At 34.8% G+C, this 15,254-nt stretch overlaps 1 protein-coding gene across 1 annotated transcript in view; it reads left to right on the plus strand.

Moving 5' to 3' along the window:
• LOC149155858 (calcium-transporting ATPase, endoplasmic reticulum-type-like) overlaps positions 1-14,843 on the plus strand; it is a 49,791-nt gene extending 34,948 nt beyond the window's left edge. The window contains exon 4 of the mRNA XM_089444550.1: positions 14,789-14,843. Within this exon, the coding sequence (XP_089300676.1) occupies positions 14,789-14,843 (55 nt within the window). The remainder of the gene's footprint in view (positions 1-14,788) is intronic.
• Positions 14,844-15,254: the final 411 nt, after the last annotated feature.

Below are 15,254 nucleotides of genomic sequence, written 5' to 3' on the forward strand. Positions count from 1 at the left end.
TCTGTCTCTCCTGCTTCTCTCTCTCTCTCTCCACCCTCCAACTTTGTCACTATCTCTCCTATTTTATCTCTCTATCTCAGCCCAAACAGATACACTCTCTCTCCATCTCTCCCTTGCCACTCCCTCTCTCACTTTGTCTCCACTTTTCTCTCTCTATGTGACTCTTCTTCCCTCCCTCTCTTTCCTTCCAACTCCATTTCTCTATCCCTCCCTCTCTTCTCCTATCTCTATGTCCTCTCTCATCCTTCCTCTCTCTCCCTTCCTCTCACTCCCTCTATGTCTCCACCTCTATTACTCTGACTTTGTTCTTCCCTCCCATATATATCTAGAGTTAATATATATCATGATATATTAATATATATTATAATATAAAAAAATTAATATAATATTAAATTTAATATTGTATTAATCCTAAGTTATTAAATTTGTAATATTAATATTATATTTAATGATATTTTTTACATAGTATGATAACAAAATTTTCAAGTATTACAACTTTGAGGTAGAAATATTTATGTCTTTAGAGATTTAAATATATCCATAGGGTATCGCTTTCCTTGATTCATTTTACAAATATTTAACTAAAAAAAATATTAAAAGATTTTGGAGCAAGATTTTGATTCTTTGTGTTGAAATAACTTTTTACTTTATTTTACGAAATGATATTGACTTTAGTAAAGAGTAAAGATGTTTAAAATTTTACCTCATATGGATTTTTTATGTGGTAAATTATTTTGTTGAAGGAAAATTTATCATCCATTCAAATATATGATAAAATAACTATTAAATGCATAAGGTATTTGTATTACAATAAAATTATCTTATGTGTTTAATAGTTATTTTATCATATATGTTGAATTTGAATAAGTATATAAAACATTTAAATTAATTATTAATTGTCTTGGGCCTAAAATGTTAACTTTCATGATGGATGCATATGGTTACAAATCATAATGGGTTGGGCGCACGGGGTTAAAATTTCATGATGGACCCATAGGGTTACAAATCATAATGGGCTACAAATCATACTTGGTTGTAGAATGCATGGGCTTACACATCATACTAGGTTGTAGGGATTACACATCATACAAGGTTGTAGAATCATATTGGGTTGTAGAGTGCACGACTTACACATCATACTGGGCTGTACAATGCACCTCTCAGCTCAATTATCGAGTGTTAAAATATTTTTGAAAAGTATAATGTTTAAACATCTTACTCACAAATATTTTTTTTTAGTTCTAATTTCTTTACATCAAATTAGATTAGGTCATATGGACAACTAATAAAATATGCAAAACATATATATATAGCCCACATTGCTTTTCTATTTACAGAGTATTTTACTTTTATTTTAGGAGGGACGAACATACTTACACATGAATAACATGTGCATTTAGTCATTTTATTAATATATTTTTAAGTACATGAGTATTTTATTCATAACTAACTTTCAATATTTTATTTATACAACAATAAGATATTTCTTTCAACATTTTTTTCTATATATAAATATATATGAAATTGATATGATGTGTCAAAATATTTTTGAAAAGTATGAGGTTTAAACATCTCACTCACATATAGTTCTAAGGTCATATGGACAACTACACACACACACACACACACACATATATTAGCAGATATTGCTTTTCTATTCAAAAACAGCCAACATAGATTTATAGTGCAAAAAACAATGTGTATTTTTTTTTTTTAATTGTATTTTTGAATGTTATAGAAATTACATAACATGTGCATTGAGCCATTTTATAAGTGCATATTAAACTTGTTTTTTAATTCATAACTCACATTGGATATTTTATTCTATACAACATTAAAATATATTCTTTTAACATTTTTTCTATCTATATATATATAGATATTTATGAAATTGAAATATTTCATATCACTTGTTAAAATATTTTTAAAAAGTATAAGGTTTAAACATATTACTCACATATTTTTTTTTACTTCTAATTACTTTAGATGAAATTATATTAGGTCACATGCACAACTAATTAAATATGCATAGCATATTTTTATTTCCTTTTGCTATTCTATTTAGAGATATTTTATTTTTATTTTTATTTTAAGAGGGACAAACATACTTACACATCCCCTTCACACTGTGTTGTAGAATGAGCCTCTAGGCTCAATAATAGAGAAAGTTGATAATTTTTAAAATGTTGTCTAAGAATTAATGAAACCATTGTGTACAAGAAAATTCAAATAGCATTATGAATCTAAAAGCCTTACAACCCCTAGCAATTAGCCACCAATTAGTTCATAGTTTGATGCATTCTCCCTTGTAACTTTGTAATGTATATAACAAGTGGGAGAATATTTGGACATGCATCATATACCTTGCAATGATGTAGTTCAGTAAGGAATAAATGTAGAAATGGAAAGAAATGAGAGGGACTACTCAGTATTCACATGGAATAAATGCATATCACTCGCATGCAATGAATATTAAGCAACAACTGTTAGCCACTCACTTCCTAGTGGTTTCTAGCATGTAGAATTAGAAAACCATAAATGGTTTATTATGGTTTAGATATTCCTATTTATTTAATATTAAGGTTGGAAAAAATAGAGTGTAATTTCTAACTTACCATTATGCTATGAGAATTTTTTCTATAATACTAATACTTATATTATTTTAGAACACTATTGTTGAGGACATGCCCTATGATGTAACCATTTAGTTTGTTAATTATCAATTGAGTTTGCTTTAGAGTGTGGAGATTTCCTCCTAAAAAGTATTTTTCCATGCATTTGTGTTGTTAAATTTAACTTGTTATTTGATTTGTTTACAACTATTTTGTTTTAAGTTTTGTAATTTTTTACTATAAAAAGTTTCTATACATTCTTCTATAATAAATTAGTGAGAAAATATATTTTACACCTCTATTCATTTTCACACAATCATCACCATCTTCATAAATAACCAATAATTGTTTTATAATAAATACTATAATATCTCCAACAACTTTAATCATAAAATCTGTAAACTAAATCATCCCCACTACTTTATGTTGTGAAATTCAAGAAGATCAACAATATTTCCGCATCTTAAAAGTCATATAGAATATCCACTTTAAAAATTATGATAATCATAAAATCTTGCAGGATGAAATCAATAAACATTATTGTTTCTTAAAGATACAAACACACCATTAGATGTTTCATAAGGAGTTCTCTTCCATGGAAAGAAAAAGCCTTGATCCAAGGGACTCCGTTCACATATTTGCCATTGTATGTTATCTTTGTTGAAAGAGTGATGAGAGATTCCTTCCTAAACTAGATGCTTATAAAGTTGGACAAAGCGGTGCCACACGCCACTCCTTTTCACCATTAATCGCAACCAACTCATCAGCTCATTTATGAACGCCACAAGTAGTGAAACTGAACTTTTAGGTTTAGTTCTAATTGGAGAACTGGAGAAACTAACGCCCTCGACATAATTACAATTCTTATTCAATTTTACTAACAATTTCTATGTTATGTGAGCTTTGCAATCAAACCAATATTGAAAGGAATTTGTATTCTATAATCTATTATATTCTCTTCCAGGCATAATCTAAGAAGAGATTTAATTAAAATCTTTAACCAAAAATCAACTTCTAAATCTCAAAGGAGAAATTTTAAAATGAAATGAGAGCGTTGCTACTTTCCATTCCAAATCAGTGATATGGTGAATTCACTACACAATCTGTGTGAAATAAAATTTCACATGGATTTTTTGTTCAGTTAAACACAAATTTACACAACTTTCGGAGAAATGTTTTAAAAACTTACATAAAATAAAAATTAAACGTAACGATAATAAAACATGATTGCAACAATCCACATTATTAATTACGTTGTAAGGCGTTCCCCTCTGAAAACAACTCTCCCAATTGCCACCGTGTAGTTGTTTGAGCCATTCGATCAGATGTTAGACGATTGAAACGTTTCAGACCGTTGGATGTAGTTTAGATTAGTTTCTTATATTCTTTTCGCACAGTTTTTCTTACTGCTTCAAATCTTGCACAATTTTTCTTGTTGGTTCAAATCTTGTTGAGCAAGCTGCATCTCTGGGCATCCCACTCTAGGAGCTTGATGAGCTTATATCCCCAGTGAGGGTTTTGTAAGCAGAGTTTTTAATGGATCTTCCGAGCTTCAGATTTCATCCAACGGAAGAGGTACTGGTTGGCTTCTATTTAAAGAAAAAAATCCAAGGCAGTCACGGGTTCAGACAGGGCAATTCGCAACGAGCAACTTCAATGCATTGATCAGAAGAAATTTCTCGTGTTTTATGAAGGAAAAGCCCCTTACAGATAGAGGACGGACTAGATTATGAACGAGGATGCCAAACTCAGATCCTCCACAGTGAAGGTCATTAGTTTACTTTGATGATCATTTTATCCAGATCTTATGTAGACCATCAAATGAATAATTAGGATGGATCTTCCGGGCTTCAGATTTCATCCAACAGAAGAGGAATTAGTTGGCTGCTATCTGAAGAAAAGGATCTAAGGCGGCCACCCAATGATCCACAACTTCCTCGTGAAGTCCATGCACGGGTACAGTTAATGAATAAAAAATTATTCTGCATTTACTTCGCTTTCCTTGTTTTATTAATTTATTTAGCTAGTTTTTGACTCTTGTGACGTCTGGTTTTCTTTTTTCTACCCTCTAAAAATTAAACCATTAGGGTTAGGGTTAGGGTTTTCATGATGGGTATATCACAACTAGGTCGCTTCAAATTATCAGTGATAGATGGAATAAGCTTCTTCTTCAAGTAGTTGGCACAGGGTATTATTGTATTTTTGGAAGACGTCTCATGATTCAATCCTCTGGTGATGATGGAAATTGTGTATGCTTTAGATTAATCATTCCAATTATTGAATGCAAAATGTAGAAATGAAGAGACATCTGAGGAGCAAGTTTTCAATCAACTACAGATTCTATATTAATGTTGGATCTCTGATGGTATGTGTTTGTTTGGGTTGTTTTGTTATCACGTTTTCTCTGTTATTACCTGTTTCCTCTTATTTCCTAGTATTGCCCTTGTAACCAGTTTTGAAAGTTATGGTCATACATTTTGTATGTTAGAATGTAAAATGTGTATGAATGGAGTAAAATGAATTGTATGCTCAGTACTCTAGAGTCTCTATTGCCCGAGGGTCTCAATCCAAAGTTAGTACTTGATGATTTCTGTCTGGAATAAAATTTCAAGACACTAATACAGGCCATGAGCTAAGAAAACGAGTATAAAATAGATTTTTTATGACTGTACAGACATGTTAGATTTTGATTGCAGAGTTGTGTTTTTTGATGTGAATCAAACCTAATTTTCTAGACACTGAATTGTTGAAATATTTGTTTCTCAGGTGGACAAAGGAAAAAGTGTTGATGAGGCCATATATTACATCAAGACCCAGTCCAACAATTAGAATTGGAAGCACATCATAGTAGAAGGATTGAGGTCACAATAATTTGAAAATATTGGGCATCATAATCATTGAATCTTTGGATCACACCTTATTGTCAAACCATTCTATTCATTGTCATAGTTTATTTGAAAAGTTTAAAATCTTAGTGTCATGATTTTATAATTGTGCCATGTCGTTTATTACCTTAACATATTTTCTGAATGGGTATCCAATTAAAAAATAGATGATCCAAAGTAGTGTCCATTAAACTTCTTTACCAGCAATTTGGTTTGAGTATGTGAAGTAGTTTTTTTTTTTTTATATAATGCTACGATTGTATGTTGTATTTATGTTCAAATCTTCAGATATTTTCTCACCTCAGTGGAAAATCACACTGAGGTACACAGATAATTGCTCAATACAAAAATTAATAATTCTCATGTAGATTTGCAGTAACTCTCTGCTTATTAGACTAATAGGCATCCATGCTCTTACAAGGGCTTGAAGTTCTGAACCTGCTAGTTACTCACCACAAAGTATTATAAAACTACATTGGATTTTTAGGAAAACCAATGTCAAAAGTTTGAAGTATGCATCACATCCTTGGACTGGTTATAGTTTATCAGTATGCATCCCAGCCACAAAGTGTCATAAAACTGCAACGAATGTCAGAAGTAGTTTGAGGTATGCATCCCAGCCTGGGAATGGATATATTTTGCAGAGAAATTGCACAAAAGAAAGAAAAAAACAAATCATTGCTCTTAGAGCAAAAATACACTGGTTGGGATATCCACAGAGATTATCTGTTGCCAACCTTTTGTAAGGTATCTTCTTCAGGACCAACTATGGTGGTATTATGTTCATCTATGGTACCACTCAAGTCCTTGGCTGTGACTTGTTGGTTATTGTTTTTTGACTAAAAAAAATCAAAGCAAGCACACTTCAGGAAGTAGTTCTATATATAATAGAGAGAAAATCCGATTAGGAATTTCTAGAAAATAACACTATCAGTATACATAGCTCCTAGAATGTATCAAATATCGTAGCTGGTAAAAGGACAGTAAAGTATTTCCATGGTTAAGTTCAGAACTTTTACTTATCTTAGCATAAAGGTATGCACCATGTTGGATCCAATAGCGTTTATGGTGAAATTTATAATCTCCAGTTGATTGGCATCCATGATAGAAAATAATTTGGGTAGAAAACTGTAGAGCCTCTACTTTACACTTGATTATCCATCATTACCTACAGTTTTCCCTCATTCATCTCTCTCTTTTGCCTCATTTTCCTTGCAAACCAACCCAGATCATTACATTATATGACTTTAAGCATGATTAAGGAATTTTGCTAATGTGTGACTGTTTTGTTTAGATTTTGACATATTTACAGGAATTCCGCAGCCATCTGATGATTCCGCAGCCATCTAATGATTCCGTAGCCATCTGATGATTCCGCAGCCTTTTTGTTAATCTCAAGGTTCCACGTGTCATTTTGCCAAACGAGCCACATGGGCACTTAGGAATCAAGGTGCTCGAGGTTCCTGTGCTATTAGTTCGGTCAGCCACGTCATCTGTACCTCCGGTCAACGAGGGTCAAGTTACGGTCAACAAAGGTAGCTTAACGGTGATGCGTAAGCTGTTGGGTCACGTCAGTTCAAACGGTGATTTGTCCATCTTACGCAGGCTGTGGGGGACATAATCCAACTCTGGATTCATTACCCATAACAACCAGAACCTCTAGCTCATCCACGAGGCTTATGACGTGTTATTAAACCTTAATTACGCATGACAGTTAGTTTATTTTTCAGTTTTAGCTGTATGCATTAGGCCATCTTTCAGATGCCTATAAAAACTAGCGTTTGCATATGATTAATGTTACTTTTTAGTTGCTGTGTTTTATGAACTTGTTATCATTTTAGTGCATTTCAAAACTATGTTTTAATAGTGTTGTTCTAGCACTCTTGATTGTAATTTTCTGCACATGGAGTAATAGAAGCAGTGTTGTTCTGAAGTTTTCAATTCCCTGAGTCTTCTTTGGGTATTATGAATGGAGGGCCCATGTTCATGACTGTCCTTGTATAGTATTTCATGTTTATATTCTTGCTATTTCTTTATTTTCCATTCAACATTTCCTTTTCTTGAAACATGTACAGCTTAATTCACTTTCATTGTTATTTCATTTGCCGCATTCATTTTGACTGATCAGTATTGTTCTTTTGCAGGTTTTTAACCCGGGATTGTTTTGTGTTTATGTATTTGCTTTATATCTATTGGTAGTTTCAGTTGACAGATTCAAAGTTGCTGCCTTTACTTTATTTTTATAGCTGATTTTTAGTTTAATTTCTCAAAGTTGTCTGCTAACATATGAATGGTCTCTTTATCACAAATTATTTATCTTTTAGAGATCAGAATACTAATAACTTACAGCTGGCTTTGAATACTTTCTAGACTAATCTTTAACTACTTTCTAATCGTGCTTTACATAGTACCATATGATAGAAGCAGAGAGTTAGAAAGAGCAAAACATTATAACTAGTCTTTAAAGTAGATTTTTCTCATTTTTGATCACTTTTCTAGCTCATCTTTAGCTACTTCCTAATCGTGTTTTACACAGTACTATGTGTTAGAAGCAGGGAGTTAGGAAGAGATAAACATTATCATTGGCTTTTAAAGTGATTTTCTTACCTTTTATTTGCAGCAGCATGAATGGTGTCTAATGCCATTAGAAAGTGGTTCTTTTCTTTCAAGTTATTTATTTCTTTCAAGCTTTTCCTTTTCAGCAAGTAGTTAGAAACCACTGATCACACACCCTCACTCATCTAGAATTCACCTTACACACACCATCACTCATCTGTTTATAAATCACCACTCCATCTTAGAAAGATAAATTAACCACAAACAACACCCCAAACGACAAAAAGCTCTAAGAGGTTGATTAAGTACATATAGTACACCTTCACTTCATCAGCTTACGAGCCCCGGGTTGACAATTAATGACATCAATTTAGGAACACTAAATTGACTAAACATTTTGGCGCCGTTGCCGGGGAAGTGAAATTAAGTAGCCATATTCTTAGAAAAAAAAAAAAACATAAAAATTTCAAGGAAAGAAGTTGATAACCTATCAAAGTATGCTCTCCTCTTGCACTGCAAGGTGAACTGGAGGATCAGAAAAGAGAAAGTTATTGATTTGATAGTTTCTTGAGTATGCTCTCTTCTTGCACCTAGAGTGAACTGGAAGATCAGAAAAAGAACTATTAACTTGACTTGAAGAAAACAATGACATGCATAGAGCTAGAGATTCTAGAGGAAGGTTTTTAGCTAGAGCTCGAAGTTCAATTTTTACAAGTCCATCTGCTTCAAGGGATAGACAAGAGACACCCCCCTTATCTCCAACCGAAACTCCTAGTCCTAGAATTCCTGGAATTCAAGAGCCAAGAGTTGACTCTCCTACACCTTCTATTGAATTTGAACCAGGAAGAGACTCTTCTCTTTCTCCTACAGAGAGACCAATTGTAATTGAGGAATTGGAATCATCTGAAGAAGAAGGATAAATCTCTTCTCATTCAACTTTTGTAGAGGAACCAGAAGATTTTGAAATCCCTAGGAGAATCATCACGGCAGAGGAAGAAGGAGGTGGTAGAGGTAGAGGTAGAGGAGGAGGAGGAAACAACAATAACAATAATGGAGGAAGAGGTCCCCTTGGAGGAGGAAATAGAGATGGGGATAATTCATTTGGGTTTCCCATTGTTAATGAGGATTCCCGAGCCACTATGAAAAACATATCACCATCTGTCCTCCCTAACTTCCATGGGTTAAGGACTGAGGGCCCTGAAACATTCTTATTTGAGTTTGAAGTGGTATGTCGAACTTATGACTACCTGGATGACTCTCAGAAACTCAAATTGTTCCCTTCAACACTGAAGGATCGAGCCTTGAAATGGTTCATGGGGTTACTCACTCAATCCATTAGGACTTGGGATGAAATGAAACAGACATTTTTGGATAGGTATTTGGACTATTGTATGCCTACTAATCACAAGGACGAGGTTTTTAAAATGATACAAAAAGAAGATGAGAGCTTAGAAGATTTACTTGAAAGATTTCAATATAACTTGAAAAGAGCAAAAATGAGTACCTTGGATGAAGAGACCTTAAAAGCCCTCTTATTAAAAGCCATTAGGGATGAATGGATAGACATCTTAAACATGATGGGGAAAGGGGATATTTCTCAACTTTCACTCAATGATATAGTAGAACTTTGTATCCATCTCTCAAGGGGAAAATCAAAAACTCAAAAAGGGCCTAGAGATCCTTCTCTCCTTAGGGCAAATAAATCTGCAACAGGATCAGTGAGTAGGGCTGAAATCGACAGTATGCTTGATGAATTTAAAACTGACATCTTAGGGAGTCTTAGTGAACAACTTGATACCCTTAAGATTCACAATAAACAAAAAGCAGAAGCTGAGGCTTTGGCTATCTTTTTCCCAAAGTGTAGAAAGAAACATGCTTTAAGGGAATGTCCCTTAGATGCACACGTTGTAGAAACATGTGTAATTTGCTCAGAAACTCATGAGACCAAGGATTGTCCTTCAATTCCTGGCCTCAAAGCAGTCTTTCAAGAGGATCCAGATACACTTGAATCTCTCTGTTTTATTGCAAGGAGACCTTGGCAAGGACAATAGAATCAAGGGTTTAACAACTCTATGAATTCTCAATCCCAACCAAATTGGAATCCTTGGCAACAACCTTGGCCTCAACCTCAAAATGCTTTTCAAGCATGGATGCAAAGAATGCAAAATCCTTATGGGAGATTTGCTCAATTCTATCAATATCCTCCATCATTTCAGAATCAGCAAGCTCCACAACTTCCAAACCAAGGTCAACAACTATCATTGCCATACCCTCAACAACAACAACCTCCTCCATAAAATCAAAATTCTCAACTATCACTTCAATCCCAACAGAAATAAAATCAACTTCCCTCTCAGCCATTACCAAATCCAAATAATAGGAACCCTCAAAATGCTTACATGATGGAAGGTCAACCATTCGCTACCTATATGGTTGTTCCTCTCATTGAAGTACAACTCAGATCAGGTAGAATCTTAGATCAACCTTCTACAAGTGTTCAACAACCAAGCATTTCTGAGGAAGAATCTCTCAAAGTCAATAAAGGTTCTGAAGTATCACTTCAAAACCAAAATATCCAAAAAGAAAAAGAAAAAGAATCAACCTCTACAACTCCCATAGTTGAGCAACCTACACCTTTAGCTACACCTCTTTTTCCTGAAAGATTGCAAATTGACAAAGGAGTGGAAGAGCAGATATGGGTGCCTGACTATAATTTCCTAGATGAATTGAAGAATGTCTGTATCAAGATTCCCTTGTTACAAGCCATTAAGGAAATTCCCATTCTAGCGAAGACAATAAAGGAGTTGAGTTTGAAGAAAACAGGAAAAAGAACCAGAGATACCAAAAGGATACATCTAGTTGGAAAAATTGCAGACATAATGATGGGTAATATTACCATGCAAAAATATGTGGATCCCGGTAGCCCTATTGTCAAAACTCATATTAATGGGGTTGAAATCCCAAATACTTTGATTGACTTAGGAGCCACGATCAACATCATGAGTAGACAGACCATGGATCAGTTAAAGCTTCCTAACCTTCTCTTTACACCTACTTTACTGTGACTTGCAGATAGATCAATCATTAAACCTGATGGTGTATTGGAAGATATTCCAGTCTCTCTAGATTCTTGGGAATATCCAGTTGATTTTATGATTTTAACTCCCAAGAATAATCTAGGAGGACATCCTCTTATTTTAGGAAGACCCTGGCTGGCCACAGCTGATGCTTTCATAAGTTGTAGGTCTGGGGACATGTATATATCAGATGGTAATTCCACCAAGAAATTCAACTTGTATCCTCCAGCAAAGGCAATAACAGAAATAGGAGAAGATGAGTGGGTTGATGATGAGGATACTATTCAACATGTTCTAACCATCTCTGAGATCAGTGAGGATAGTCAAATTCTAAATACATTAGAAAATTTTGAAATACCTTTAGAATATGACTCCACACAGTTTCAGTTAGATGCAGACATTGAATATCTCTCCTCTAGACAGATGTCTCTCTTCTCAATGGAAGAGTTTGGTAGTTCTACAGTTGAAATCCTTCCAGGAAAAACATTGAATATTAACAAAAACTTGGGAAGACCACAACAAGAAGAATTAACTAAACTGTTGCAAAAACATTCCACTGCCTTTGCATGGGAATACACTGACATGAAAGGAATCGATCCTAAGACTTGTATTCATCACATCTATTGAAGAAAACAGCAGACCTATTAGGCAACCACAAAGAAGGATGAATCCAAACCTTAGGGAAATTGTGAAAGAAGAACTCCAGAAATTGCTCAAGGTAAACTTCATTTACCCCATTTCAGACAGCCAATGGGTTTCTCCCTTGGTTATAGTGCCCAAAAAGAATGGTAAATGGAGAGTTTGCATTGATTATCGAGAATTGAACAAGGCAACCTTAAAGGATCATTTCCCTCTACCTTTTATTGATCAGGTACTAGACACTTTAGCAGGTAAGAAGTATTTCTCATTCTTGGATGGTTTTAGTGGGTATAATCAAATTCAGGTAGCACCTGAAGATCAAGACAAAACCACATTCACTTGTCCTTGGGGAACTTTTGCCTACCGAGTACTCCCTTTTGGATTGTGCAATGCACCCGCTACATTTCAAAGGGCTGTACTAGGAATCTTTTCAGATCTGATTCATGATTGTGTAGAGGTATACATGGACGATTTCACAGTTTATGGTAATACATTTGAAGAAGCTTTAGAAAATTTGGAAAAAGTACTGGTAAGATGTAAGGAAACAAATCTTTCTTTAAGTCATGAAAAGTGTTTTATGTTGTTTACTGAAGGGATTGTTTTAGGACATCATATTTCAGGAGATGGGATTAAGGTTGATAGATCCAAAGTTGAAGTCATCTTTAAGTTACCTGTTCCAAATTTCCAGAAGGATGTTAGAAGTTTTCTTGGGTTTACTAGGTATTACAGAAGATTTATTGAAAACTTCACTAAGATAGCATCCCCTCTTTTCAAATTTCTTACCAAGGACTGTGAGTTCAAATGGGATCCTGAGTGTCAATCTGCCTTTGAAGCTTTAAAGACTAGAATATCTGAAGCACCCATCTTAAGGGGGCCAAATTGGAAACTCCCTTTCCACATTTCTACTGATGCTTCAGATACAGCTCTAGGAGCTGTTTTGGGACAAACGGATTTGATCCCTTATGCCATTTATTACACAAGTAAGAATTTGACTCCCACTGAGTTAAATTATACTGTTACAGAAAAAGAGTTCTTAGCTGTGGTACATGCAATCAACAAGTTCAGACACTACATAACCGGCTATGAAACCTTTGTCCATACTGATCACTCTGCCATAAGATATTTAATGAACAAACCTGTCACTAATGGTAGAGTTACAAGATGGCTTTTACTTTTACAAGAATTCAACATTACTGTGTTAGATAGACCTAGAAAACAAAACACAGTAGCTGATTTCTTGTTTAGAATCCAAAACACTAATGAAGATTCTCCAGTAGAAGATAAGTTTCCAGATGAATACTTGTTTGCAGTGACTACCAAGACTCCTTGGTATGCAGATATGGCTAATTATCTTGTTACAGGGAAGCTTCCTCTACACTTATTTCCTAATGAGAAAAGGAAAATCATTCAGGAGAGTGCACATTATTCTTGGATTTCTAATGAATTGTTCAAAATAGGGCCAGATTGTATAATCAGAAGGTGTGTTCGGGAAGATGAAATGCCTGACATCCTTAAGGCATGTCATGATGAACCATGCGGCGGGCACTTTGCTGACAAGAGGACAGCCTATAAAATCCTTTCTCTAGGATATTATTGGCCTTCTCTCTTTAAAGATGCAAAGCAGTATGTTAGAAGGTGTGACAGCTGCCAAAGAGTTGGGAAACCAACTCCTTCAAATGAAATGCCTCTACAGCCTCAGGTATGCATCGAACCCTTTGAGAAATGGGCTCTAGATTTCATTGGACCAATTAATCCACCATCAAAGCAAAAGAAGTATATACTGGTTTGTATTGATTATGTTACTAAGTGGGTAGAAGCGAAAGCATTGCCTTCTGCCACTGAAAATTCAGTTGTTCAATTTCTTTTTGAGGATATTTTCACTCGTTTTGGTGTCCCAAGGGAAATTGTGATAGATCAGGGCAGCCAGTTTACATCTAAATTGATGGAGAAGTTGATGGAGGAATATAAGATCAAGCACAGAACATCTACTCCCTACCATTCGCAATCCAATGGCCAAGTGGAATCTACCAATAAAGTTCTTGAAGGCATTATCACCAAGACTGTTCATCTTCATAGAAGAGATTGGGCGGAAAGGCTCCCTGAAGCCTTATGGGCCTATAGGACTACATGGAAGAACACAACAAGACATTCTCCCTATGAACTTGTTTATGGGAAGGAAGTCCTGCTCCCCATTGAGTTCCAAATCAAGACCTTCAAGATGGCAGTCCAATTGGGAATGAGCCTCTCAGAAGCTCAAAGACATAGAATGGACCAGCTAAATGAGCTAGATGAAATAAGACAAGATGCAATTCTAAGGACCGATCTAGTTCAGCACCAAAGATCTAAATGGCATGATCGTCATATCAAAGAAAGAAAGTTTCAGAAAGGAGATTGGGCTCTATTGTTTGATTCAAAATTCAAAGACTTCAAAGGAAAATTTCAAACTCATTGGCTTGGACCATATGAGATTGATGAAGTCTTTAGCAATGGAGCGGTTCGAGTGAAAACTATTGATGAATTTCATACTCCTCTTATTGTGAATGGCCATCGCTTGAAAATCTATCAAAAGCCATTCTCAAAAGAAGAGTTTGTCAAGTTGTTTAAAGAAGATTCTGCAATCAGGTTGGTGGAGAAGGATTCTTCTCCTCCATCAGCCTAATCTTTGGTTTTTGAAAAAAAAAAAAAGAAAAAAAAAGAGAAAAAGGAAAAAAAATAAAATAATAATAATAATAAATGTATGAGCCTGAAAACCAATCTCTGATTGGCAGTCTCATGCAGAAAACCTGAGGTGAAAATCAGGGTCACCTGACACCTCATGTTTTCCAAAAAAAAAAAAAAATCTCTCTCTCTTCCATCTCATTTCGCCATTTCATCCACCTCATTCACCATCTCATTCATTTAATCACTCTCACTTCACCTCATTTCTTTCCATCCATCCATCCATTCATTAATCCATTCATTACATTTCATTCCATCAATAAAGTCATTTTTTTTAGATAACTGAAGTTGTTTTGTGCAGCCGGAGGGTATCACTGCAGTTTCTGCAGCTGTTTGACAATTCTGCAGCCATCTAACGATTCCGCAGCTCTCTGCACCTGCATAAAAAAAACACAGTCTGTTTGAAAAGAAATTTACAGTTCAGAAGTCATCAATAATAAGTGGAAAAGAGTCATGAAACAACAATAAAACAATGAAGGGTTAGTGGAAAATAATCAAAGGCAATCCAAGTGCGAATCTGAGGTATGATCTAAATCCTAAACTTACGGTTATCTCATTTTGCAAAGTTTCCGGGGTTATGTTTCTTGCCATTTAATGTAATGATTACCAGTCTTTCCCATCATGCGACCAAAAATCCACGTATCCCCCACACTTATCGGTCATGTTCATCACGATTTTGAAACTCAATTGCGGCTGCTCTTCCATTAAGGTTTTCGTACCTAAGTGACGTAGACTACTGTACTACGTCTCTCTACGTCATAATTCCC

Source organism: Pinus tabuliformis, chromosome 9 (genome assembly GCF_031772625.1).
Source record: "Pinus tabuliformis cultivar Carrire ecotype Pingquan chromosome 9, CPIR1, whole genome shotgun sequence".
In the NCBI taxonomy this organism is placed as follows: domain Eukaryota; kingdom Viridiplantae; phylum Streptophyta; class Pinopsida; order Pinales; family Pinaceae; genus Pinus; species Pinus tabuliformis.